This window comes from Tubulanus polymorphus, chromosome 4 (genome assembly GCF_964204645.1).
Source record: "Tubulanus polymorphus chromosome 4, tnTubPoly1.2, whole genome shotgun sequence".
In the NCBI taxonomy this organism is placed as follows: Eukaryota; Metazoa; Nemertea; class Palaeonemertea; order Tubulaniformes; family Tubulanidae; genus Tubulanus; species Tubulanus polymorphus.
The window spans coordinates 13,160,077-13,187,513 of record NC_134028.1 but is presented as its reverse complement, the minus strand read 5'-3'; the positions used below and the strand labels follow the sequence as shown (position 1 = coordinate 13,187,513).

The 27,437-nt window shown below is 38.0% G+C and overlaps 1 protein-coding gene and 1 pseudogene across 1 annotated transcript in view; one reads left to right on the top strand and one right to left on the bottom strand.

Annotated features, from left to right (window-relative positions):
* The window catches only part of LOC141903491 (protein transport protein Sec31A-like), a 232,773-nt gene that overhangs the window by 100,978 nt on the left and 104,358 nt on the right, over window positions 1-27,437 (top strand). The window contains exons 15-17 of the mRNA XM_074791612.1: window positions 2,789-2,851; window positions 7,833-7,947; window positions 18,370-18,548. Of these exons, the coding sequence (XP_074647713.1) occupies window positions 2,789-2,851; window positions 7,833-7,947; window positions 18,370-18,548 (357 nt within the window). The remainder of the gene's footprint in view (window positions 1-2,788; window positions 2,852-7,832; window positions 7,948-18,369; window positions 18,549-27,437) is intronic.
* LOC141903269 (ATP-dependent DNA helicase Pif1-like) lies at window positions 19,499-22,707 on the bottom strand (annotated as a pseudogene).

The window sequence follows — 27,437 nt, the reverse complement described above, 5'->3', positions numbered from 1 at the left end:
TACCTTGCTAGCACCAACAACTATTTGTGCTGCAATCTAACAAAAACAACTGCTTATAGGCCAAATATAAAAAATTCGTTGTTTATCGTCCTTTTTTAGCCCACTTGGGACTTTAGTCCCACCGGGCTATTGCGTTCACTTGTCGTCTGTCCGTCCGTCCGTCGATGGAATCCAGTTATTTTGGGAAGTTTTGAAGACGCTTCAAGGTAATGTCTTGATATTTGGTTATCCTAGACACATCTTCAGCCCAAAAACTGGCCCTGTCAGAATCAAGATGGTCGACTGGCAGCCATTGTTGTTCGTCAAAATCAGCACTTTTTACATGTTTTTGAACTTTTTGAGGTAAATTTTGAAGATGCCTTGATCAATAACCTTGATCTTACGTATATATTTGAATTGCCCAAAAATGTCAATGTTGGCCCGAATTCTGAGTCCTGTAGCTTCCTACTGGTTTGCCATTTCTCATTGCAATTGCTCATGGGTATTCTTTGGAAAGGGATGTTTTATGCCTGAGACAGGTATTTTTGATCAGCCAATTATGAGAATAACTTAGTATTTCCATATTAAATTGGTAAGGAGGCATATTTTGTTATCACAATCCAGTAGCTGCTGACATGTTCTATGATTGTGGTGAGTTTCAAGGTCATTGGTTTTTGTATATGGTCACCAGGGGGCTTTGAATATTGAAATTGTTAGATCATTGAGCATTTGAAACCACTTCCCAAGTGGGCATGGTGTCCCAAGTGGGCATGGTGTCCCTGGACCCCTAGTTTTCAAAATACTTTGGTAGGGTGAAAATTTTTTTTTTAAATTTTAATTGTAGATCGAGTGTTGTAAATGATATACGATTGATAAATGAAGCAGGTTTTCGATCGAAACAATTTTTATTTTAACTCTTCATAACTCCAACTGTGTTGCAGAACAGTCTTCTTGCTTATCCCAAGCGAGCGGCATTGTTCATGCGACTGGAAGTGTGGCACCACAAACAATACAAATACAACTCAATACATAGAACTTTATTGACTCATAAAATTTTAACTGGAAATCCACGCTGTGTATGCTCCATAACCGAATATTAACGTCAATTTGTTATTCAGTGAACGCACTTCCTCGATTGATAAATTATTTTGTTTACTGCTACACTGTCCTACAATCGTCACGAAATGGTTTAGCTATGGCAATTATTTCTGATATGAACCAAAATAGAATGCAATGAACAATTTTTTTTTTAAATGGGGTTGTGTAATTTTCGTAGGGTCAAGCGGGGAGGATAAACAACTGATTTTTTTTATTTGGCCTTAACATGAATGTTGATCTGAATTGAAAAGCTTCCACTACATGTAGGCCCAATTTTCATTCCTACAGTGGGCCTAGTTACCAGAATTTGATAGTTGTGCACAGTGCCATATTCTATCTTTAAGAAATTATAGATTATAATAAATGTAAAGATGTTATAAGTTCTTGCAATAATTTTTAGAAGGGCCTGATCTTTTCACCACTCATTTAATTTCAATCACATGTCATTATGAATTGTGACCCAAGTCTGTCTCCAATGATTTGATCTTTAGTGTTAAATTTTTACGAATATTGTTGACAAAATTAAAGTTATTTGATATACATTTTAATGTTTAACTCAAGTATCCAAATAACATTGACTATCATATACAATTGGTTCTCAATGTTCATGGAATATATAACCGGGTATTGATTTCAAGTTGGGCACTTGCTGTAGTGAGAGCTAGACTTGCTGAGGATTGCTTCTGCCATCCTCAGCAAGTCTGAAAGTTACTTGCTGTGGATAACAAATTCTGAAATTCTAACCCTGCTACCCCATTACAAAAGCTAAGTTTAAAAGAAATCTCATCTTCTTATTTGATGTGTGTAGAGCCCTAACAAGAAATTTGACATGTCGCTGTGGTGGCCATATGGGAGAAGAGAGCTAATTTTTAATGGGTTTCATCGATGGGCCTACCCCATTTCACAAACCAATTGTAAAAGAAATTGTATGTTAATTAATGTGTGTAGAGAACACTAACAAGAAATGCAATTTGTCTGCTGTGGTGGCCATATTGGAAGACTGAGAAGGCTAATTTTCGATCCATGATTTATTTTATTACACAAACCAAGTTTAAAAGAAATCACATGTCATTTGATGTGTAGAGCGTTAACAAAAATTCAAGATGTCCGCCATAGTGGCCATATTCGATGAGAGAGGATGCTTATTTTTGATAGGTTATATCCATGCGCCTTCCCCCTTACACAAACCATGTTAGGAAGAAATCACATGTTATTTAATGAGTGTAGAGCGCTATCAAGAAATTCAACATGTCCGCTGTGGCAGCCGTTTTGGAAGAGTGGGAAAGCAAATTTTAGATAGGTTTCATCCATGTGTCTACCCCATTACATTAACCAAGAAGAAATTTTATGTTATTTTATGTTTATAGAGAACACTAACAATAAATGCAATATGTCCCCCATGGCAGCCATATTTGATGAGAGAAAGCTTATTTTCGATAAGTTACATCCATGGACCTACCCCATTACACAAACTGAGTTAAGAAGAAATCGCATGTTATTTGATGAGTGAAGAAATTCAAGATGTCCACTGTGGCAGCCTTTTCGGAAGAGTGGGAAAGCTAATTTCTGATAGGTTTAATCCATTGGCCTGAGTAAAATGGAATGTCACCCACCTTGCTGAGGTGTGCTATGAACACTTGCTTGCGATCATACGGATGTAAGTGGTGTCATTGTGAGATAATGTAACTACATGTACTCATGTTTTTAATAGGAATCAAATGGTGAATTTCAATCACCTGCGAAGGAAATTTCACCTCGTGTATCTGGATCTCAGGTCAGTGGTTCAGCAGTTTGCAAAAATTTCTTTAAAGTGTCAGAAAAGCAAGCACTTCCTCAGTGTCTAAGATGCTGCCAGGCATTTCAAGATAACAAACTGAGGTTTAGTGAATTGAATTTCATAGAATACTTCTAAACTGTGATTTTCAAGTAGAAAACATTGAAGACTTTCAAAATTTTGGTCGATGGTACCTGATGATGAAGCATTCAAAATATTTTCCAATATAGGAAGATGGGGTATTTCATAGAAAATTTTATACGAACAACATTGTCATTGTGCATAAAGTGGAGTACTCCCAAAACAAGATGGCGCCTGCAAACAACAACATCAACAACAAGCAGAAGAAGCAATCATACTAAGCTGTTGCGAGAGGCCATAGGCCCGGCATTAATCTGGACTGGGAAAGATGCCAAGCCTCTTTAAAAGGTTTCTTGGGGGCCCTGCAACCAGAGAATCTACGATTTGGCTACTGCCTATGACTTTGTTGGAAATGATCCCAATACGCATGTTTTCAGCTGTGACACATTAGAGACTGAACGTTCAGTGCCGATTCCCCAATACTGTTCCACAAACAATTTGTCAATACCAAACAATTCCACGTCTACAACCTCTGCTGATATCCTGCCGTGAAAAACTTTGTGGTAAACGCAATGATTTGTTAGGGCAAAAGCATGCCCTCCTGGACCATAACCTTACATTAGGAAATTGTGTTCACACCCTTGAGAGGGACCTTAACGTCAGTCGCTCCACGATAAAAAAGCTGGAAGATAAGTGTGGGGAACTTGCGTCCGATCTCTCAAAGCCAACCACACACATCATGTCCTCAAAGGATGATGTTGAGCCCATGAACTCACTAGCGCTGCCCTCATGGACCTTTCAACACTATTGATAGATCATCCACGTCTACGACTAAACTGAATTCGAGTATTATAAATTCCGCTGAAGTCCTGATCATAGGTAACTCACATACATGGTTTCTGCGGCCAGCTTCGATTCTCCCTGGTCTTTATTGTTTAATTAAAACTCTAGGTAGAGATACAAAGAATATCCAGGGTGCTCTGAACTTTGTCAATAGTTTACCACCCAATGCCAAACTGAAACATGTATACCTCCAAGTATGTGATAACCACCTTAGTTGACCTAATATCTACCTGTTCTGATATTATCCATGTAATTCAGGTTCTGCCCAAACCCAAACTATTTGTCTCGTGCAATGGAATTTAACGACCGCCTCAAAACCTTTTCTTGCCAGGTTGTACCGCTGCATCGTGATCTTTCGCATGTCTCTACTGACATCTTCCTCCCAGACCAAGTCCATCTCAATAGGCGAGGTACTGGTCTACTTGTCAGCCCCTACCAGTCCTCTCAGCCTCGGGCTTCTGCTAGCTCCTGGTCCCTTATAATAAGAACTCTCAGTCTCATCAGAGTTTTAATCAACCTGGCCATTCCTCCATGAATCACCTTCCTCGTCAGAATGGGAGTTTCGCTAACAATCGACATTCTTGATATGAAACTTTGGTACAAACGAGGCTTAGTTTCTGTCGGAACTTTTAAACATTAAATGCAGTAATATTAGCTCTAACCCTATTGAATTTCATCAGAATCCGTTGCTTATTTATCAATTTAGTTATTTATTTGGTCTTGGAACTACATTTCGTTATGGACGCACACATGCCCTTTTACGTACATTCATGCCTTACGTACGTGCCTGACACATATACTCGCTGCTATGTGTATTGATCTCTGCATGTATATGAAAAGCGCCTTGTGCGTGGTCGAGTTAAAGTTTTCTTGGAAACTGCAAATGATTCAATTGCCAGGGTTCGTCGTGGCCAGCTGTGAAAAGCAGTGAATTTTATAGAAGGGCAATAGGGAAAACTGGGAAGGAGGGAAGTGAATCTTGGAAATTGTTCAATTTACGAAAATAAATTGTTTCATAAACTTCGCTCACTTCATGTATAGAAATCGTCTCACCAGGAGCGTGGAAAGTGTCTATTTGAGTCAGTGGGGAAAACGCACTACCATGTATATTCATGATGAATCACCATGCAGTCGTGTGTGATGGAGATCGTATCGATTGACAGATTTTCATGAAACTCCTGGATTCAATCAAGGGGGACATCTTAGCTTTTTTTGATTGCTTGGAGCACGGATTCTCTGAAATTATGCCACAATCTTCAATCCGAAGATAGGTATATGCATTTCCATTCTTAATTCAAAAAAGACATCTTTTTCTTGAGATTTTCCGGCGTCCTTATTTTCAATCCAATTGTCTGTAAAAAAAGTCAGTCTTCTCCCATCACTTGAAGTCAATCCAATGGTTTTCACTATTTTACATTTGTTCTGCTTATAATCTCTAATTCAGACTACCGATGTTTCAGTCTAGTGATGTTATCTGAGCTAAACTATGCAACTCATTCTTCAACCTAGAAAAGGACATTTATCTCTGCATTGTATATATAGCCTCTCAAACTTCTAAAATCAATGAATCGAGTAATATTGATATTTTTGATATTATTAAGTTAAGTTAAGTTTACTTTGCATAATAGATTGATACAAAGATATGTAATTATACAATACGATACAGTATGAAAATATAATATAATAACAATCATTGTAGCAATAGATTATGCTATTAGGAAAAGCCAAAGTTGGCTTAAACTAGTCCTAATCCCTTGTCCATTCACTCCCACATTCACACCATCATTCACTCTCATGTGCACACGTTACCAAACATTAGGATACATACATATATTCAAAATGGAAGAACAAGCAAGTAGCACGCAAAGGGTATCGATCAATATTTAGAACTAAGGAAATGATGAAGACTATTTTTAAAAGCTGATGGAGATTGAGGGCATTTGAGGCTTTTGCTTAAACTGTTCCAGAATTTGGCCCCTTGGATTTTGACAGACTTGTATTTGTAATTGGAGTTAGCAAATGCTATATGTAGGTCCCGTGGCCTGCGAGTCGGCCTACATCTATAAATGTTGTTTCTGAAGTTAAAGAAATGATTGAAAATTTCAGGTAGGCGATGGCTAACCTGTTGTAACCAATTTGGAATTTGTGGATATCTTCCAGTTTTAAAATATGTAATTTGCGAAATATTGGAGAGGTGTGTTCAAATCAATAGGATTGAGTAATGGTTCTAAGGGCCCTTTTTTGTAGTATAAATAAAGGTTGTAAATATGATGTACAGGCGTTACCCCAAACAAGATTTGCATATTGCAAATGCGAGTGGACAAAACAATGATAGAGATTTTTGAGAATATCGAATGGCAGGAAGTTTTTGAGTCTATTGATTATTCCAATTCCCCGAGAAACCTTTTTACAGACAGACGATATATGATCTTTCCATGTCAAATTACGATCAAAAATTACACCTAAAAATTTCGCACTATCAACACGATTAATGATTTTATCTCCAAGAAAGATATTAAGTCCTCGGTGGTCCCTATTGCCAAATACCATATACTGAGTTTTATCTATATTGACAGATAATCTATTGGCTCTAAACCACTGTAATAAATTTGATAGTTCCGAATTTAATGTATTGAATGTATGTAATTTATTGAGGATGAGATATCTCTGTATGCCAATCATGGCCACATCCTGCTCTGTGGAGACCTCGACGCCAAAATGGCAACTGTGCCCTATTTCTGTATTGACGATATATCTGCCAACTGCGAGATATCGGAATTTGTCTTACAATATCAGGATGGTTGCTTACCCAGAAACAACTTAGATACTCACCCTGTCAATGCTCATGGTAAAAAACTCATTCAGTTATGCATAGGCACGGGAATGCGTACCTGCTTCAGTCATGGCGACCTGCCAAGCACCATTGACTACTCTATCTGCTCTCCCAGTCTAATGAACTCCATTTATCTCTTTCATGTGAATGAACCCAGTATCGACTCCATACACTGCCGGCTATCTACACTAATCAAAGCACAATATTCTATTGTTGAGAGTTCTAATACTATTCACCATACCATCTACATATTTCTTTGGAATTCTGACCTTAAACACAAATCTTTAGCTTCCCCCTCCTTATCCGCCAAACTTGAGCATCTCTCTACCTCCTCCAACTCGGACTCCCAAAGTGTCAACCCTAACGTCAATACTTTAAATGACATTATAACCAACGTCGCTTCTAACACTGGCAGGAAAAGACAGTTGTCGAAACCCTCTAGATCCCCAAAATGTGTTACAGATAAACTTAAACTTTGGTTCGATTCCGACTGTTCTACCCTAAAAAGATATTTGCAGTTTCTCTGTTCTCTCCTACGGAAAGAACCTTACTATATATCTTTAATCTACATTTTTTGAAATAAAAAACACCTCTATAAATCTTTCCTTAATTAGAAGAAAAAGTCTTATAGCCAACAACTTCTCAACCAGATGGATTCTCTACATTCAAACAATCCTACGGAATACTGGGCCCTATTTCACAAACTGAAGAAAGGCTCCCCTTGCCAGTCCCAAATATCTCTAGATTCCTGGACTAATCATTTCTCCAATCTTCTCAGTAACTCCCTCAATTGTATATCCCCAAGTACGCCTCAGCATTGTGAAAGTTACGTCCAACTCAACAAAGACTCATTTGTTGAGTTGAACATATTACACACTACTGAACTACTGAATCAGATGAATTATAGTTACTAGCAATGACCTCCTCCGATAAACTGAGTTCTGACACGCACAATCATCGGGTGTGATTAGTCCCGATGCAGCACCATCGTCTGCAGAACTTCTCTCATCGGACCATTTAGAACCCACGCGCCATCATCTCATCTATGTCATCGTTATTCAAATTGTCTTCCCTTACACCTACCTCCTCCAGTGGAACAGAATCTCCTGAACCCATGTCTTCTGACTGACCACAAGAGGTTCAGCATCATCACATAGCAGTCCAACTAACTTCAGTAAATTACTCAACTTTGAATTTCATGGAGGGTTTTCATTTGAATTTCAGACACCGGGAGATAAAAAGGCAGAGAATTCGGAAGCTATTGCTGAATTCGATCATATTGCTTCACATAAAGGTGAATCACGATCGGAGTCCCCTTTTCCAATCTCTACTGCTGATGGTAAGTAATTTCTGGTTAAGCATTGTTAGCTCTTGCCAATGTATGTTGAATCTAGGCAAAACTTTACTTGATGGAACAGGTACAATTATTTTTGATATGGTGTATGACCACCTCCATGCATGCAAATGTGGGATAAAGAGATTTATTTGTATTGGTAAAAATCTTTGAAAAACTACTTTTGATGTGTTCATTTTCTTTTGATGTATTCATTGATATGTTCATTTTTGGGTAACCCTTATAATGTATGTCTTTAAACCTCCTCCTTGTGCGGTAGATGGCTAGGCGAATATTTCACTTTGGGAGGGAAAAATGTTTTAGAGCGCTGTTCTGTATACTGAGTTTAGTAATCTTGATATAATCTCTAAATGGATAATCTTGGTGGAAAGTTCAGTACAAATTATGCAGAAATTGGCTAAAATGCCAAATGAATAGAGAGACAGGCTAAAAATAGTTAGTAACCTAATTGATAATGTTAAGATTTCTTAGCTCCACTGTGACCGAAGGTCAGCGGAGCTCATGGTCATCGTTGATTTATTCCAAATTTGGTGTGTTACCGATGATTTACATTAAAGTCAGTCCATAAACGTACCTACGAGAATCACTGATAGTTCAAGCTTGTGCTTTGACTTATTGTTCCTGGTTCCCCGGGTAGACTGTCTTCATTCGAAGTGCTACCCCCTATTGGTAATGCAGATCACTGCTATTTATCTGCTCATTTCAATGCAGGCCTCGGTTATATACGTATATATACTCAGTTATATACATACAAACATATATGGCAATACGATCAATGTAAGTTAATGCATCTTAATAATGAAATATTGTCTGTGAACTGGAACAATATAATAAATGAAAATAACGATTTAGATCATATAATTTCTAATTTTACTGTGAAACTACAAAATATCTCTAGAGGGTATATACCGAACAAGTCTGCCAGGTCAAGTCAACCGACACGCCATGATATAATGATAGCATTAAAAAAGAACTTAATAAGCGTAACCACTTATATAAAGCTCTTAAGCAGCACCAATCTGCACATTCATACATTCGTTATATAGAACAGGTTGAAGTGGTCAACCGTACTATTAGCCAGGCAAAAGAAAATTTTACCACCAGCCTAGTTCATTCCCTTGACAATTCTACGAAAAATTAAAAAATGTATTGGAACCTTATCAAAAAGCTCCTTGGGAATAAGTTTTCCAGCAACATACCAACAATCATAGAACCGCTTACAAAGGATATGTTCTTCACAAATAAAGAAAAAAGCGGAGGCTTTCTTAAAAGTTATTGCTAGAAAATTCCATGTTCCAAATGCAATCAATAACTACCCATTTTTCGCGAACAGGAGTCCCAGTTATATTGTCCTTCGTCACACTGATCCTGATGAAATATCAAAACTAATTACAAATCTTGAAATCGACAAAGCTAGTGGAATTGACTATATTTCAAGCCGTATGCTTAAAATAGCATCGTTGATTAATTCCAAATTTGGTGTGTTACCGATGATTTATATCAAAGTCAGTCCATAAATGTTCCTACGAGCATCACTGATAGGTCAAGCTTTTAAAACGTCGAAACTATTAAAATCACATTATTGGATTCCCGTTAATGGGAATCCAATAATGTGATTCCTTTCCTGGATGTTCTTATACACAATAGTTTTGATCTTGTCCGTTTTTCAGTCGGAACCTCGGAATCCTACCCACTCTAATTCATATTTGCATTTCCTTTTCCTTCACTAGTTTTAATATCAACTTGTCTGTAGCCCAAGGGTTGTTTGTTCGGGCTCTTAGAATTTGTGACCCTGAATTTACTGAATCTGAAATTTTATATGTATGCAATTGTCTTAAAAAATTAGCTTATCAAACCTAATTTTATCTGTGTTGACTCTGTTCAACGTAAGTCTTGCATTATTGTCCTTATGTCCCTTTGTAACCGGCTGGTTGTTGTATCGGCAGGCTGGCTGGGGAACTAGCATTTACACCAGCAGTTCAGGATTCCATTCATCAGTAACAACAAGGCAGTTATATACAATCTTTATTGCATCCCGGTATGAGAATGATTATCATAACTTTACATAGTCTTTATATGCAGAATCATGAGTATGATGTGAGAACTAGGTGTCAGAGAAGTTGTAGACATCAGGACTCACAAACTAACACCTAGTGACATGTTTGAGACACATTAAATAATTATTGATGAGCACTGACTAGAGCTAATTACTAAGAAAACATATTGAGTTATGTCACATGTTGATTAAGACTTTGAAGCACATTGAAACTATAGTCATAAGTTATATTACATTATTGATATCTTCATCAGTATCAAGCATTTCATGTAGTAAGAGATACGAAATAGTATGAACTGTTCGATATGAAATTGCAGATACGTATAATAATAAAATATGTGACTTATATCAGGGTGACACCTTGTTTAGACAAATTGAAACTCACTCTCAAAGCGCTGAACACTGATATCATATTCAAGTATGATAATAAAATCTCTAGTCATTTATCCAAAAATAATACTCTGTCCAATATACATGCCAGTGTTTATAAAATCCCTTGCCTAGGTAGTGATAAATTTTATATAGGTGAAATCTGTCGCTTCCTCAGTATTCGTATTTAAGAGCATAAGAAAGATATAATCAATCGAAAACCCCAACGTGCTGTGGCTGCCCATGTTTGGGATTCTAATGGTCATTGATTTGATTTTGATAATTCTCGTATCATTTTTCCGTCTCACAGTATTACCTGTCACATAGTTGAGTCACATCGTTGAGTCGGCTATACTAAATTCCCATTTAAATTCTTGTGTCAATGGTAACCTTGGTTTCTCCCCCCATAATAAACCTTTTGTCCCTATGCACTTCCTCTGGTCAGTATCACCTAGTTTTTATGTGCAATAGTATGTCGTTCTTGCTTGATATATAAACTGTCTCATGCCATACTTTTAGTCACTCTTGAAAATGGTTTTTAGCATAAATTCGAAAATTCGAGGTTTAAAATAAGTTTTAATAGTTTCGATGTTTTAAAATCGTTTTCGATCCTGTGATTGTGGGACTTATATTTCATTGTTGATTGATATTTCTTATGGCCTGAAATTACTGAGTATATAATTTGCAAACTATACTGGCTTGGTGTATTCAATATTCTAGTGGCAAAGTAGAATTTTATTAAATAGGTACAATATAAAATACAATATGAAATTTTTTTGAACTCTGAAATTCAAAAAAGATTTCTCATGGGCAAGACCTTACGTGAGGACTAAATAAACGACGTCAATGCGCAGAATCCATGATTTTACTCTGTGATTTATTTTCCGTTACATATAACTGCGCATAACTACAAAAAATGGAAACAACACGTTTTAATATAAGTTTTCTTAATGCAAAGTAATATATCATCTTAATTTAATTAACACTGTGACATTTAGCTTTTATTAAAAATAGATGTTCACAAGATGTAGAAAAGTGTCCAACACACCAAAGTCCAAGTTTCTAGTGAATGGTGCAATCCAGAATTTGTAGTTTATATTAAACCTGAATTCTGACTACAGAAAACAGTTTAGAACTTTGATGCTGCATGAACACACATTACTCAGATAATACCTAAAGTTCACCAAAATTGTATAAAGAGACCAAGTATAATTTGTATTATCTCCTAAAACTTTGGTAAACAATTCCCACTTTTCAAACTCAGTAAACAGCTTTGCCCATTTCCATTTTCCGGGTTTTTACTCGTAAAAGGTTTAAGGTTACTTGGAGAAAATTTGATGGATTTGTCCTGACAGCGACGGACCTGACTGTATCCTCGAGGGCTTCTGTCCAGAAGGTACGAAACAAACTACAGGAATGACTTACTCACAGTGCTGAATACTGTTCGAACTTTATTATATACATAAGTCAGTCACAATACAATTTACATGGATCATGATTCACAATCTAACAACCTAACTTGAATATAACTAATACTATTCACACATAAATGTGTGTACACGGTTGATACAAATTCTACAGTGCGCTGAACTGCACTGACACTCCCCAGCAGAAAGAAGAAAAAGAAGAAAATTACTATTATTCATGTCAAACCAATTCTCTAATTAAATTAAATCGATGAATTGGTAATTTGACTTATTCCAATAAGATGTTTGCTATACGATTTTGTGCTTGAATAGCAGCAGCCCTTTTCGGCCTACTTTCATTAATTGTTTCATTATTCCCATTAGAAATTTCAGTATCGCTTACAACTTCCAAAGGAATAAGTCTCGACAAAGGACGAGTTGTAACTCCGTTAGCTGTTCGCACGGTGCATGACCTAATTAGATCATCCGGTCCCCTTTGAGTTCCGGTGATTATACCTAGTTTCCATTTCAATCTAGGAGTGATATCTTCATGTAAAATAACAACAGAACCAATTTTGACTAGCTGATTATTCTTGCCAACAGTACGATGTGACTCACGGAGATTTACCAAGTATTCGTGACTCCAACGAGACCAAAAATGATTAAGTAATTTCCCCAAATGTATATAACGTTTCTGAAGATCAGATTGAACCGATTTAAATTCAGGATCCTTTTGATCGGACGGATAAGGCAAACAAGTTAAGCGCCTACCGTAAATTAGATGCGAAGGTGTTAATGGGGATTCATCGTTAATTTCGGATGAAGTAGACATCAATGGTCTATCATTAATCACGGCCTCAATTTCAGAAGCTAGTGTTACTAATTCATCATAAGAGACTGAAGAATGACGTAACGTTTTCTTGAGAGCCATCTTGGTTAAACCAATCAGTCTTTCATAAAAACCACCGTGCCAGGGTGCACATTTACAAATAAACTTCCATTCGACAACGTTTTTGGAAATATAATGTTTAACCTGGTCAGAGTCAAATATTCTTTTAAGTTCAACATTAGCTCCTACGAAGGTAGATGCATTATCTGAAATTAGAAGTTTTGGTAACGAACGACGAGCACAAAAGCGTCGAAAGGCTTTCAAAAAATCATGTGTGCTATTACTTCTTACGATCTCGAGATGACATGACCTAGTGACAGCACAAGTGAAAAGTGCTATGTAACTCTTCTGACCATCCTTCGTTATCAATGGACCACAATAATCCACCCCTGTATATTGAAAGGGCTGAGACTCATTGACACTAAATGATGGTAAAGGAGGAGGATCGGGTAAGCTGAACGGCTTGCCCGCAATATGACGACAAGTAACGCATTGGCGTACTGAAGATTTAACTAATTGCCTAATTTGCGGAATCCAAAATCTTTCACGTATCTTATTAACTGTAGCATTCACGCCAAAATGAAAAACTCTCTTATGAGCATCGCTAACTACTATGTGTGTCAAATCACCGTATCGTGGTAACAGTATAGGATATTTACAATCGGGTAATAATGCAGAATACTGAAGCCTTCCCCGACAACGAATAATACCATCTTTGTCAAGAAACAATTGGAGCTGGTTTATGATTGGATATCTCTTCTGATTTAAACCATTTAAACGTTCCAATATGTCAGAATAGTGAATCATCTGACAAATCTTTATCCAAATGGATTCTGAAGTTTCAATCTCAGAGACTGAAAGTTTATCAAATCTACGACTTTGTGTCTTCGAACGTAAATTATGAATAAATCGAAAAACATATGCAGATACCCTTACTAAACTAGAAAATGATATATGGCTCTTAATATCGATTATCGAATTAATGCCAACTACAGAATTTTGTGTAGCATCTCCAATCGGTCTCAGACATTCATTTCCTTGCGAAGGATCTGTTTGAGACATTAGATTTGTTAAGTTGAGCGACTGAGATGGACGTCTACTTTCGTCAATAAGAAATGATGGACCTTTTCGCCATAAATCATTAGACAAGAAATCTAAAGATATCAAACCTCTTGTTAATAAATCTGCTGGATTTGATTCAGAATCACAATACTGCCAACTCCCACAATCCGTTAATTTTCTTATTTCAGAAACACGATTAGAAATGAAAGTAGTTGGAAGTTTTTTGGATCGAATCCAACCTAACACTACTTGGCTATCGGACCACATACAAATTTTTGGTGGCCTAGTCAATGCAGGGGTTAATGATTTTCTAACATGATGACACAATCTCGCTGCCAATGTCGCTGCCATTAATTCAAGTTTAGGTATCGACATTGGTTTAACTGGTGCTACTCGTGATCTAGACATAACGAATTGCGAATCTTCGTCGCATCTAAGATAAGCTACGGTTCCATATGCCCAAGAACTAGCATCACCGAATACGTGTAATTCGAATGCACTGTCTGGGGTAATAACGTCAGATGTCATATACTGACGCGGAATCTCTGACTTCAAAACACACCGTAAATCATTAAAGATTGAATGCCATGAACTAACAACTGACAAAGGTAATTTTATGTCCCAATCATACCCCACTTTCCAGATTTCCTGTAACAATAGTTTAGATCTTACTGTTACTGGATTTATGAAACCTAAAGGGTCATAAATAGATGCTGAATCATGTAAGATATTGCGTTTAGTTACCGGAGCGCTAATAATGATATCCTGTAACGGAAACATGAGTTTATCTTGTTCTACGTTCCATGTCAAACCCAAAACCTTGACAACAGTGGACTTATCACAAATATCGTCAGATGAAGCTAAAGAACGTAACGGTTTCGAGTTTGATGTCCAACATCGAAAATTAAAATTAGCCTCATCATTCAATGTCCGACAATAATCATAAAACTTGGCTAGGCTGCTTTCTTTATGAAAACTAGTGCTAACATTATCGACATATATGTCACGCTGCAATTGATCCGAGAAATCACTGGGTGAATATCTTAAGTGAAAAATCAAAGTGCTGTTCAACATAAACGGTGAACAAGTTGCTCCAAATAAAACCCGTTTGAAACGATAAACGTCAAAAGGACTTTCAGTATTGCTCGGATCACTGAGCCATAAAAAGCGCGTAACATCCCGGTCACAGGGATCTAAACCTACATGTAGAAACGCCTTCTCAATGTCTGTTATTACAGCATACCTGAATAGTCTAAAGCGCAATATAATAGATGTAATGTCATTCAAAAGTGATGGACCAGAATGAAGACAGTCATTAAGACTAAGTGAATCTTTCGACTGTTTGCAACTGCAGTCAAAGACTATGCGAATTGGAGTTGTAGCAGACTGCCGAAAAACGGCGTGATGTGGTATATAGTGTAACCGACCATCGAATTGATTGGGATTTGGCACCTTTTCAATGAATTCTCGCTCTAATTGATATTTTATAATACTTTGGTATTTAGACAATATATCTGGAGTTTTCCCCAAACGACGGGTTAACGAACGAGTCCGAGAAGAAACAATACCAAAGTTGTGAGGTAGTGGCGCATGATTTGACTTCCATGGTAGCTTAGCGTAATAAATACCGTTTTCTCTTTTGATACTATTACTGAAATAATGTTCAAGGAAATTATCTTGACCACTCGGTGCTTGAATACCGATAGATTCTAATGACCAAAATGTTTCCAAAGTTTTATCCGAATCGAATACAATACTCATAAGTTGAGTAGTATCAACGTTCAAGTTAGAATTGACCGGAAGAGGTCCGGTTACTAGATAGCCTACTCGAGTTGAAACTGCAACTGGACCTGCTTCAGAACGAATTATTTCATTACCTTGAACAAACTTATAATAATAATCAGAACCGACTAACACTGATAATTCGAAATGTTCAGATGTATTTCCAATAGGATTGGCTAATTTAAGATTCTTAAATTCTGGAATATGATGAGAATTTTGATTGAATAGAGGTCGTAAGATAGTAGGTACAACTAGAGCTTCTATTGTTTCATACTCGGAATCATTGCATATGATATCTAACTTAACGACTTCCATCTCACTATGTCACGACTCTCTAGAACCAAATGTTGCAATACTTACTGAATCTTTCCTCATGGGTTTGAGCCCTAAAATATCAACAATACTTTGTGTGACAAATGAACGCTGTGACCCATCATCGAATAATAAATTAGCCGAAATACGTTTGGAATTACTATCTATATTAACTACAGCTGTTTTGAGAAGTATCGAACTTCCCTTTACGGTCGATGTCGTCGTTTGTTGAATGCTGACTTCTGTTGGGGCTATCTCTTGACGCGAACAGTCGTTTTCTTCTACTAATGTGGTCGTAACAGCGGACTCGTGGCGACCTACGGATTTCTCAAACATCGACGCACCACACAGCGAAGTATGATGTCTCGAAGAACATTTTTTACACCGAAAACGCGATTGACAATTTCTACTACGATGTTTGCCTAGGCAATTAAAACACAAATGCGATTTTTGAATTATTTCCAAACGCTTTTCGGGATCGGATACCTTATTACACGAAGCGGTGAAATGTTGATCGTCATTGCAGAATAAGCATTTTCTATTAAATTTCACGGAGTCTCGTTTTACCCATTGTTGCTGACCATTATTGCTCGCGTGGAGTGACGTCACCGTCCCTTCTGCTATTGGTGTAAATCTGGACTCTGATGATATGCCCGCGCTGCAAAATTCGAGAATACGGATTTCATTTTGAATGGCCTGCATTAGAACTTTTAGCTCCCAACGATCGCAGCCGTGAGCCCTAGCCATTTTTTCTTTTACGGACGGCGGTAATTTTTTCAACACTACACTAACTAACAATGTACCATATGAATCGGATTGATGGCCAAGTGATTTTAGAGCCCTGATACACTGCTCTATTTTATCGTAAAAACACCGAAGTGACTGAACGTCCGCCGACGGATGTTCGATCTCCAAGAGCGAATTTAAATAAGCGTCAGCAATTTTATCTGGTTGACCGAATCGCTCAATTAATATTTTCTTTGCTTCGCAATAGTTTAAACTGGTTAAATGTAAGCCGTCGATACATCTTTTAGCATCGCCGAACAAATGTGTTTTCAAGTGCGTGAACTTTTCAATTTCCGAAAGATTTGGCTGATTATCGACAGAAACGACGAACAGGTCCCAAAACGTGTTCCATTCCATTATATCACCCGAAAATTTTGGCAGCACGAGTTTGGGTAAAACCAATCTTTGTTGAGCTGAACCCGAGGTTTTATTATTCTGAATTGAAAGCTCGGAAAAGGATAACTCAAACTCGGCAATTTTGTTTCGTCGTTCATTTAGATAATCGTCACTTTCCATAATGAAATCTAAGAGCGCTTCTTCTTCCGAAAATGAAGCCTCATTTACGATTTTCTCATCAAGGTCTTCGAGATACATCAATTTTTTTACTAGAGTTTTCAAAGAACATGTACCTTTCACGCTATTCCTGTCCTCAAAATGTCCTAGGCAATCTTTATACAGCTTTGTGAACTGACCGCGTTGCGCTCTCCTGATGTTCAGCGTCTTGTCAAGATCGAATCCAGTTTCTCCTGTAGCCATGACTAATTTCGGCGGTTTCGAATGAGATTTCTAACTCAACGGTTTGAGGCTCGAGGGACCAAATGTCCTGACAGCGACGGACCTGACTGTATCCTCGAGGGCTTCTGTCCAGAAGGTACGAAACAAACTACAGGAATGACTTACTCACAGTGCTGAATACTGTTCGAACTTTATTATATACATAAGTCAGTCACAATACAATTTACATGGATCATGATTCACAATCTAACAACCTAACTTGAATATAACTAATACTATTCACACATAAATGTATGTACACGGTTGATACAAATTCTACAGTGCGCTGAACTGCACTGACAGGATTGGTTGTCCTACGGACTGTGGATAACAGATAGCATTTCAAGAACTGTAGGTCAAAGATCAAGGTCACAGGAAATGATTTTGGATTTTTCATTTTCGGCTCATAACTCATAAACAGTTTAAGATTACTTGGTGAATGTTGAGGTAAAAGGTCCATAGAGACTAACTGATAACTTTTTTGGTCCTTTCGGTCCAAAGTCAATACTGGCTTCATTATTGGGTCGACATAGGCTCAGGGTGTATTCTCCACATGATGTTCACCTGATCTGGGGACATATATTTTCTGGACACTCTTCCAAAACAATATTTTTGGTATTGTTATATAGGTGTGATTCTGTCATTTTATGACTGACAAGAACATGGCTGACTGGTCTCAATCTTGTGGATTCGTCTAAAGGATTGCTATCTTTCTTGTATTTTGATAAACTTGGTGGTCTCAGATTTGTTTGTAAGGTAATATGTTATCGGGCACTTCTGATTTGTTTTGTGATGGGTGACTGGTGGCCTTCTTATCTTTTATTGGAATGACTTTGTACTGTTCTAGTTCAAAATTAAATGAGGAATTGGGCATATGTTGGTAATTAGAAAGTTAGCATAGTTACAAATGTTATCAAAGCATATTGAGTCTTGTACATAGTAATTTCTTTGACTGTTCCTTTTTATTTTAGATGTGGATGGTTTGGTTAACCAAAATGTATTAATTGGGAATTTTGAAGCAGCTGTTGAAATGTGTCTATATGATGAACGATGGGCTGAGGCTATCATACTAGCTATTGCTGGTGGACCTGATCTGCTGTCACGAACACAAAAGAAATATTTCGATAAAAACAAAGATACATCATCAAGGGTAATTATTTGTGTAATTCTTGAATGAAATATCAAATTAAAAGTACTGGTGGATTTTAGTGTGTTTGCTGATAAAAATATATTTCTTGGTAGTATACCACTTATCAGCTGAAGTAAGCAGCTGAATTATTAGTTTCGTATGCCTGTTGAAAAACTCCTGAGGAAAAATTCCATTTGAAGTACAAGAAACATCTCAGGGGAATTGGGGTTACCCAGTTTTTAGGTGGTGAAATCTGTCATATATTCTGAATTTTTGTTACCTAGTTAATGAAACATTGCCGAAATAGAATAAAAATTGATAGATATAAGCATATGTCAACCCTTAGAATTGCGGCGCGCATGTATTGAAAAATAACTAAGTAAGCCCATCCTGATTTAGCTGTTTATTTTGGTAATATAGATATCATGACTTTTTTAGGCCAGCCGTAGGTTGAGCCTATTACTATACTAATGGAGGGAATTTGAATGACATGGTTTCCAGAGTAAAGGCTCTTTGAGTGTGCTACTGAGCAGATATTCAAACAAATCATTCATTAGAGCATTATCCAGTCTCGAAACCCTATTAAGCTGAATTTTGAAAAAGGGCATTGTTATAATTTATATTAGCTTCTTCGCGAAAATCTGTACGCAAAAAAATCTGTTTTAAAAAGCCAATCCGAGAGCAAAGGCTTCCCTATGATTGGCTTAGCCATAGCATCAGCAGATGTTCCCGTGAGCCCAAGGTATCGTCTACTGTTTTACTTCCGGGTTTTATTTTAAGATCTACAATTGTATTTTAAGATCGATTTCTGTGAAATGTTTAGTTGATTTGGTTTTTGAGAGGAAACTTTTCATTGCATTACAGACAATATCATTAACAATTATGCAAAGTCCAGGAAAAATAGCTTTTTCTCGAATCGGATGGATGACCTTGATATGCTAATAAGCCACATGCTCAAACAGCAATTTCAATCAAATTTTAATCTGCAAAAATATATCAAATCAAATTTTAATCTACTTTATTGAACAACTAAAACATCAAATCCAATTCAGTTTTGTTTTATTGAGGAAAAATTTCAGTAAATTCAATTCTTTTCCGCATTCAAATCAATCAATAAAACCAAGGGAAAAGATTTGTCTGAGCTATTTGATCCTGCCAGCTGCAGTCGCTGTCTGTGCTTCTTATGAAAACACGATTGTATAGTGTAAATTATAGGTATTGCCTGTGCTGGGAGTTTTTTTAAACAAATATAACCCACAAAATGCATCATTTGCCATTTTATGAAAAGCTGACTGGCTGGCCATAGTGCCCCTGGGGCTCATGTTGTCATTATTGCCCGAAAGTTCGGTATTTTCACAGTGTATCTGTATGAGGGGATTAACGTATACATCGCTACATACATCTGCTGTGTCACATTGTAGGTGAAAGATCCAGGTCGCTGGCAGCTCTTTTGTATTTTTCATTTCTGAGGGCTATCTCATTGATGGTTTAAGGTAACTTGGTGAAATTTAAAGGATGGAATGGGATGGGAAATTTAAAGACCGTGGGTTACTGATATGATTTTGGGTTCTGTCTATTCATAGGTCAAGTTCACCGTAAGCTGTTTTGTATTTTCCATTTGTTGCCTTCATAAACAGATCGACATATGCTCAGGGTGTGTTTTACACTTAGGCATTTCACATGATGTGGTGCATCAGTCGTCTTCAGCAACATTCTACATATAAAGTAGCAAGTTGTCTTTCATATAGTTACTTAATTGGTAACTTTGAAAGATAAGCCCCTTTTTTCATATGTGTCTTATAGGTCATCCAAGATGACCAGCAAGACCTTTTATGGTAGAATGAATATTCTACACCTTTGTCTTTATGAGTCAAATTCATTTTTATGGACTTTCGCTTAACAAAGGTTGGAACTGCATTTTGATTCGGAAGAACACATGCCCTGTTACGTATATTCATGCTTCACACACGTGCACTGTACACAGACTCGCTGCTATGTGGTGTATTGATCTGTGCTTGTTTATGAAAAGTGCACCCCTCGTGTGGCCTAGTTTAAGTTTTTTTGGAAACTGCAAATGTTCCTCACGTCCAGCAGTAAATTTTATAGGCGGGCAGTGAAATTGTGAAAGGGGGAAGTGAATTTTCATGGACTTTCGCTTTAGCGAAGTCCATTTTGTTATTGCATGAACGAGGCTTAGTTTCTCTTTGGAACTTTTAAAACATTCAATGCAGTAATAAAAGCCTAACCCTATTAGATTTCATCGAAATCTGTTGCTTATTTATCAATTTAGTTATCTATTTGTTGTTGGAACTACATTTTCTTTCAGGAGAACACATGCCCTTTTATGTATATTCATGCTTCACACACGTGCTTGTTACAGACTCGCTGCTATGCAGGGTCATAGCCAGCACCCGTCCTACCAGTCATTTACAAAGGGGAGAAAATGAAAAACTGAAATTGATGGGACGGGGAAAATTTGGTCAAGACGGGTCAGAATATGAAGATTTTCTAAAGGAGGCAGGCTGTATAAACATAGCAGGCGTTTGTTTATTATGCATGTGTATTCATCTGGCCCTTTACAATAATTAAATGGTAACCCCTCGTAATGTACGTATGTATGTCATGATGCTGTAGCCTATAAACTTGAAAATAGCCTCTGCACCTTTCATGGTATAGAAGTACTACAAACAGCTGTTATGTATATCAGTGCTGAGGGGAGTGTCTAGTGACATTGCTAAACCTCTGAAAGTCCTAGTATTTTTGTAAATGATGTATAAATATATACATACTTAGATCTCCGTCAGAGTTAAATTATGCTTCATTTTTTTTTCATTTATTTCTATCATTGCTCACATTCCGACAGGTTTTATACCTATCCGTTCCTCTGACTCCAAGTGCTCTTAAAATTACTTAAATTGTGGCTGAAATTCTAAATTTTGTGGGAGTTGGCCCCCACACCCCCCTCGCCCCCCAGCCTCAAGGCCTGTGATACCTCGAGTTCCGCCTGCGGCACCACTTGAGTTGGACTGGCTGATTATTTCAGACTAGCAAAGTACCCGTCCTGGTGGACGGGTTGAATATAATAAATCACTAAGGTGCGGATAAAAATAATATAACATTTTTTTATCGATATGAAATCTACACTATAAGTCAGGCATTAGAAACAAATATCAAAGAAGAGAAAAAGTATTTCAGTATTTCAGTATTGTTTTTGAGGGGCGAGTGCTGTAACACGATCATGGGTTCCTACTCTGCCATGTGTGAATGGTGAATTCCGGAAGTCCAGTCCAATATATTTGAATGTTTGGCCCTCTGCTTTGTTAACTGTCATGGCAAAACAGGGGCGTAAGGGAAATTGGAGATGACGGAACTGGTATGGTAGGTCTGAATCTGATGGAGTGAGTGGTATGCGGGGAATGAAAGCTTGTTGACCTTGTGAAGGGCCATTTAGAAGTTGAACCTGTAGTATATTTGGAAGCATAGCAGTAATTATACACTGAGTATCATTCGTTATGTGTGGGGGGTTCAATGAGCGCAGAATCATTACTGGGCAGCCTATTTTCAAGGTTAGAATGTGAGGGGGAAGGCCAGATATTTTTAATGAGTTCAAGAACTCGACTGGAAAATGAGTAGATTCAATATCAGAGCTGGCAGTATCAATAGAGGTGTATATATGTGCCTCACCTGGGAAGGCAGATATAATACTATGATTAATGCTGTTGACTGATTCATTTAGTGGTGCCAGAATGCAGCGTTCTAGAAGCCAATCCTTATTTAGAGCATTAGCCCTTAAATCTGGGTAAATACTGGTTATAAGATCAGCCATGGTTTGAACATAATTCAGTTCAATGGGTAAATCAATAACAGCCGAATCTTCATGAGTGGGGTATGTTCCATTCCCTTTTTCCATGAGAAATTTGGAATATGCTGCAGTTGTAGTGTCATGAGTAAGAGTGGCACGCATGTTGGTATGAAGATGAAGTACAGTGGCTGTGAACCACGGGGGGCTCTTCTTAACTGTAGCATCAACAATGTTATTACGTGTGCCATTTTAAACAACGGGAAGAATCTGCCTGAAATCGCCCCATAGTAAGAAAGGAATGCCCCCAAATGGCTGATCACTTTTTCTAGTGTCACGCAGGGAGCGATCAACAGCTTCAAATGCAGCCCTATATGTCATGGTGGCTTCATCACAGCCACGGCAGAAGTATTTGAAATCAATTTAGCGAGATCAGAGCCTCCTTTAATGGAGCATGTATGGGCATCCTGGGCATAAGCATTGAGAGGTATTTTAAATGTCGAATGAAGAGTCCTACCTCTTTTAAGTAAGGTAGCTGCAATGCCACTTGATGCAGTTGCTAAGACAGTGAAGTTTAATGATCGCAACTTTGCGAGGAGCGGATTTATGACAAATGTTTTTCCAGTACCACCCGGAGCATCAAGAAAGATACTACCAGGGCGGGGGTCTTTAATGTGAGCAAGAATAGTGTTGTATACTCCAGACTGTTCTTCAGTCAGAAGATGCTTGTGCTGCAGAACATATCCATTTTCTACGTCTGGTGAGAATTTTGCATATGATGGTAAATCATCGACACGCACAAAAGAGGACTGGGGGACAGGCAATCCATGATGCTGTAAGGAAATACCACCCATCATGTGTAATTCTGCTGCAAGTAATGACAAACATTTGTCAACTGATTCACATTCACCAGCACTACCATGGTCCTCTCGGTCAATAAGGCAGGTTCACAAAAAGTGAGTACAATGCAGAACAATGACCTTAATACTGATGGGGATCTACATTCACTCGCTTCAGATAAGGCTGTGTGTAAATGTTTATCATCCTCGATAAGACCTAATGCTAAGCAGGCAGCCCGGAAAGTAGGATGAGGATTGCCATTTACTGTACGCAAATCTGCAAAAGAAATGGGACCGCGCACTTCATGCAAAAGTAACCGCAAGAAATAACATTCCGCCAACTTAGGGCTAACCGTATAAATACGCCCTAGACAGTCAGATTTGTAGACTCCGGGAAAGTCTCGTTGCGGAACTCCACGTTTCCTTCTACTCCATGCTTTCTTAGATGCATCCCATGTATAGTATGTAGGCACCTCACTGTATAGCAGAGTCCTGGCAAAAGGATCATCAGAACAAAGAGTATAGAACTTTGTAAGCATGGTATCTGGTGCAGCAGCAGAGGCAGTTGCATGGGCAGTTTCTGGTTGGAAGTATACCCTTTGTCCATTTTCGAGATGTACAATCAGTTGCAGTACAGGTGGGTAGTGCTCATGGATTGGAAAAGAGAAAAACCTCCATGCAGCCTCCATGCTGCCCACATAACGTGCATTCTGAAAGTCTGATATTTTGTCATTCTTGTGGTTTTGTACACTGTACACTGCCTGATCAGTACCTTTATGTACATACTTCAAGACGTATTTGATGCTCTTTACTGAAGAGCATATTTCCACATTAGTGTGGGACTCCATTTCAGCCAAAAGCCACTTGTTGTGAGGCACAACCCAAGAGTTATCAACTGTTATGTTAGTGACAGACATATCCACAGATTTATTAATGCTGGCAGTGTAACCTCCATCACTGATGGAGTGCCGGCGATATTTTGGATAAGCATCCATGCCTTGAAGTGTCGCTGCCTGCAGTAGCTTAGGATATGATTTAGTGCACCTGCCATCTTTCATGCAGGGCGATTTTGGGTTTGTGACACCACATGGCCCATGTACCATGTGTGTTTTAACCAAGTTGTGCAAATGGGGCTCTTCATCAGGTGAAGGGATTTCGGCACTCACAAATAAGTCAATGTCACCGGGTCTTATTTTGCTGTCATTGGACAGCCACAGTAGGATGTGGACGTGAGGCAAACCCCTTTTTTGAAATTCAATGGTGTAAAGCCATGCTTTAACGGAACCAAATGCACCATTTTGTAGACATTTTATAAGTTTTTTCAGTTTAAAATGAAAGACCCATGTAACAATGTCAGGACGATCAGCCGATGTCTGATTTGGGAGAAGATTGTCTGTAATTTCTGCCAATTTTGGATTTGTGGTTGATGTTATGAAGAGGTCTGGGCGACCGAATAGGCGTACATAGGTTACAGCATCTTGCTGTTTTTCATGCATATATCGTGGGCTCCCAGTAAATGAAGAGGGAAGTATAATGCATTGCCCTAAACACTGTGGATCAGCATCGGATGATGATATGCTGTCAGGGAGTGAACTGTAGCAATCAGCACGCAGTGACCGTTGTTCTCGGCGTATATAATTTAAACGTTCAGTCTCCATCTTGCAGTAGGCATCAACTATGAACTGTTGAAAAAGCCTCCTGCAAAAGTGTAGGTGAGATGTTTGACGATACATAAAATGGTAGCAGTAAAACTGTTGCTGAGTAATCATCTTGCCATGTGTATTCTGAAGGTATTTGCTGTAGCCATCAGTGCCAAAAGGGAATAACGATGGATACTGCAGCGCATCGTACGATCTATGCAGCTCAGATATTCTTTGAAGTGGTCCATCCTTGTATGTTAGGACAATATCTCTACTGCCAGTTGGCTCGTTTGGCATTAATATACCTATTTCACTGCTTGCTTGTTTATTGTATCTGCCTGCATGTTGAGTTGCAGGTTTTCCTGTCCTCGTGTATAACGACAGCTGCTTTAGGAATTGGAGCACTATCAATAATTTCTGATGCAGTTTTAAGAGATGATGCATAAGTATTACAGGTATGAAGCATTTCAGATTTGTCCAAAATGTCAAAAAGACTATGGCAGGTCATGACTGCCTGAGTCAAATTATCCAGAAAAGAAATTTAGGTGTTTCACCAGGGGTGGGGTGTAAACTGCCAATACGATGGCATATCTGACCTTGACAACAAATGAGGGGTTCCAACCTGGCTGTCGAGATACTTTGCACCCAAAACTTGTCATTTGGAAAGCTGTAGTATAGGTACGAATGTTGTGCAAAAAATGATTTGACAATGACAGCTTTCCAGTTATCAAGTCACTTAAATACTGAGGTGGTGTTGGATAAACTGGTGGAGCTACTTTACCATTGCCACAGCACAATCCAGGAGACTCTTCACCGAAGCTCAGAGCATGACAGTGTGAACACTGTTTTATCATTTTGCCCACAGCCATATTGTTGTGAGAACCACCATCTACATACTGTGTGCAAACAGGCATGGGATAAAGTGTTATGAGTTCACATGTATGAATTATATTGTCAACATTAGCTTGTTCCTCCAGGTTTGATTCTTTTGTAGCCGAACGATGATGCTGGACACGTTTCGTTTTGGGGGTGCTTCTACCCAAAGCTGATTTCTTCCGAGGCATTTTAAGAGAGACCAATGAGAAATTAAATAAATGAAGTCTGCAATGAAAGAAATGAAAGAATTTATTAAAAGCACATCTATTCTGAGTGGATTAATGCCATAGCCTCCTTTTCCGTCAGATGTTCAGTTTGGGATACATCCACCTCTGGTGCCTTTTCGGCCTGCGATGTATCCAGTGCATTGGAAAGACCGGCATCGTCTCCACTCGAAATTTCAAAGCACTGCCGTTTCGCTGTAGCAGGGGTTTCAGTGCTTTCATCTTCTGCCCTTTTGTTTTTAAGGAGCATGGACGTTGCCAGGTAAGTTTTTGATGGAGAACTGAGTCTTGCATTCAGTGATTTCAGTTTAGCTACAGTAACTCTGCAGTCAGCATGGAGCTGCCCCAGTTGCTGTTTGATATCACGGCAAAAGTTTTTCACTCTTAGCCCAGTTTCGGCTATCGCATCAGTGTCTAACTTACTGATGTCGTTTTTTGGATTGCATTATGTAGCTGAACTTCTGTTAATGCCAGCTCTTTTGTTAGGAAATCTTCCAAATTTTCGGCTTTAGTCTTGAGTTCATTGACACCGAGCAAAATATTCTCAGACATCTACAAAAAAATAGTAGTTTTCCATTAGAGTAGAAGGAAGACATTTGAATGCCTTTTAAATCCATCCATACTTACATCGCATAACAGCTGTGGTGGTGGGGACATTAAGGATTGTATTAGCCTTGCATTGGAAGTATTAGTGCAAAGTTTGAGGGTAAGGTAGTGGCTAAGACAATTGAGATTGAGTTTAAATGAAATGAATGAACATGAAATGTAAGAGAAACAAATGTAAGAAACTGCATGAAACTTACATTTAAAATGTTACAGCATTTAAATATTTTGCCTACTTTGTCCCAAAATCCAAGGCTCATTTGAAAAGATAATAGCACAAAAATGAGTAATGTGTGCATTTCAATTAATGTCTTCATTATTTAGTTTAAGCCATTACAATATTATGAATTATGTTAAATTAAAGTGTATGTTAAATTAGAGAAAATTAAACGTTAAAGCCATTACAATAAGATAATTACCTCTGCCAAATACTGCAGCAAGGTGTAATAAAGCTTGTCAGTCACAATCACAAACACAAACACTGATTACAGGACAAATCTGAAATAGAATAAAGACACTGTATGACACAAAAAAGGCAACCGAATGACATCCGCCATTGTGGCTGATGCACTGCTACATTGAATTGAATTGAATTGAATTGAATTGGTTTTATTTTACATTCCGAACAATTGAATATGGTTTTTAACATGACTTCTAAAGACCAACGACATCGTGTGACAGTCAATGAATGACGCTCTTTCATACCTTTCAATCTGACGACAATGACAAATCAGGCTATTAAATCTCGGTGATTCTTAGAAGAATGGATTGGCACGCTTTTCTTTGTTAAGGAAGTGGCGCTGTGGTGAGCTCGAATACATACAGTAATCTCCACTATTAGAATCCCCACGCAGAGGCGAATTGAGGTCACCTGCATCTCTGTAGAAAACCAAGCAACAGCCGATGCTCACATCGCAGTAATCTCTACT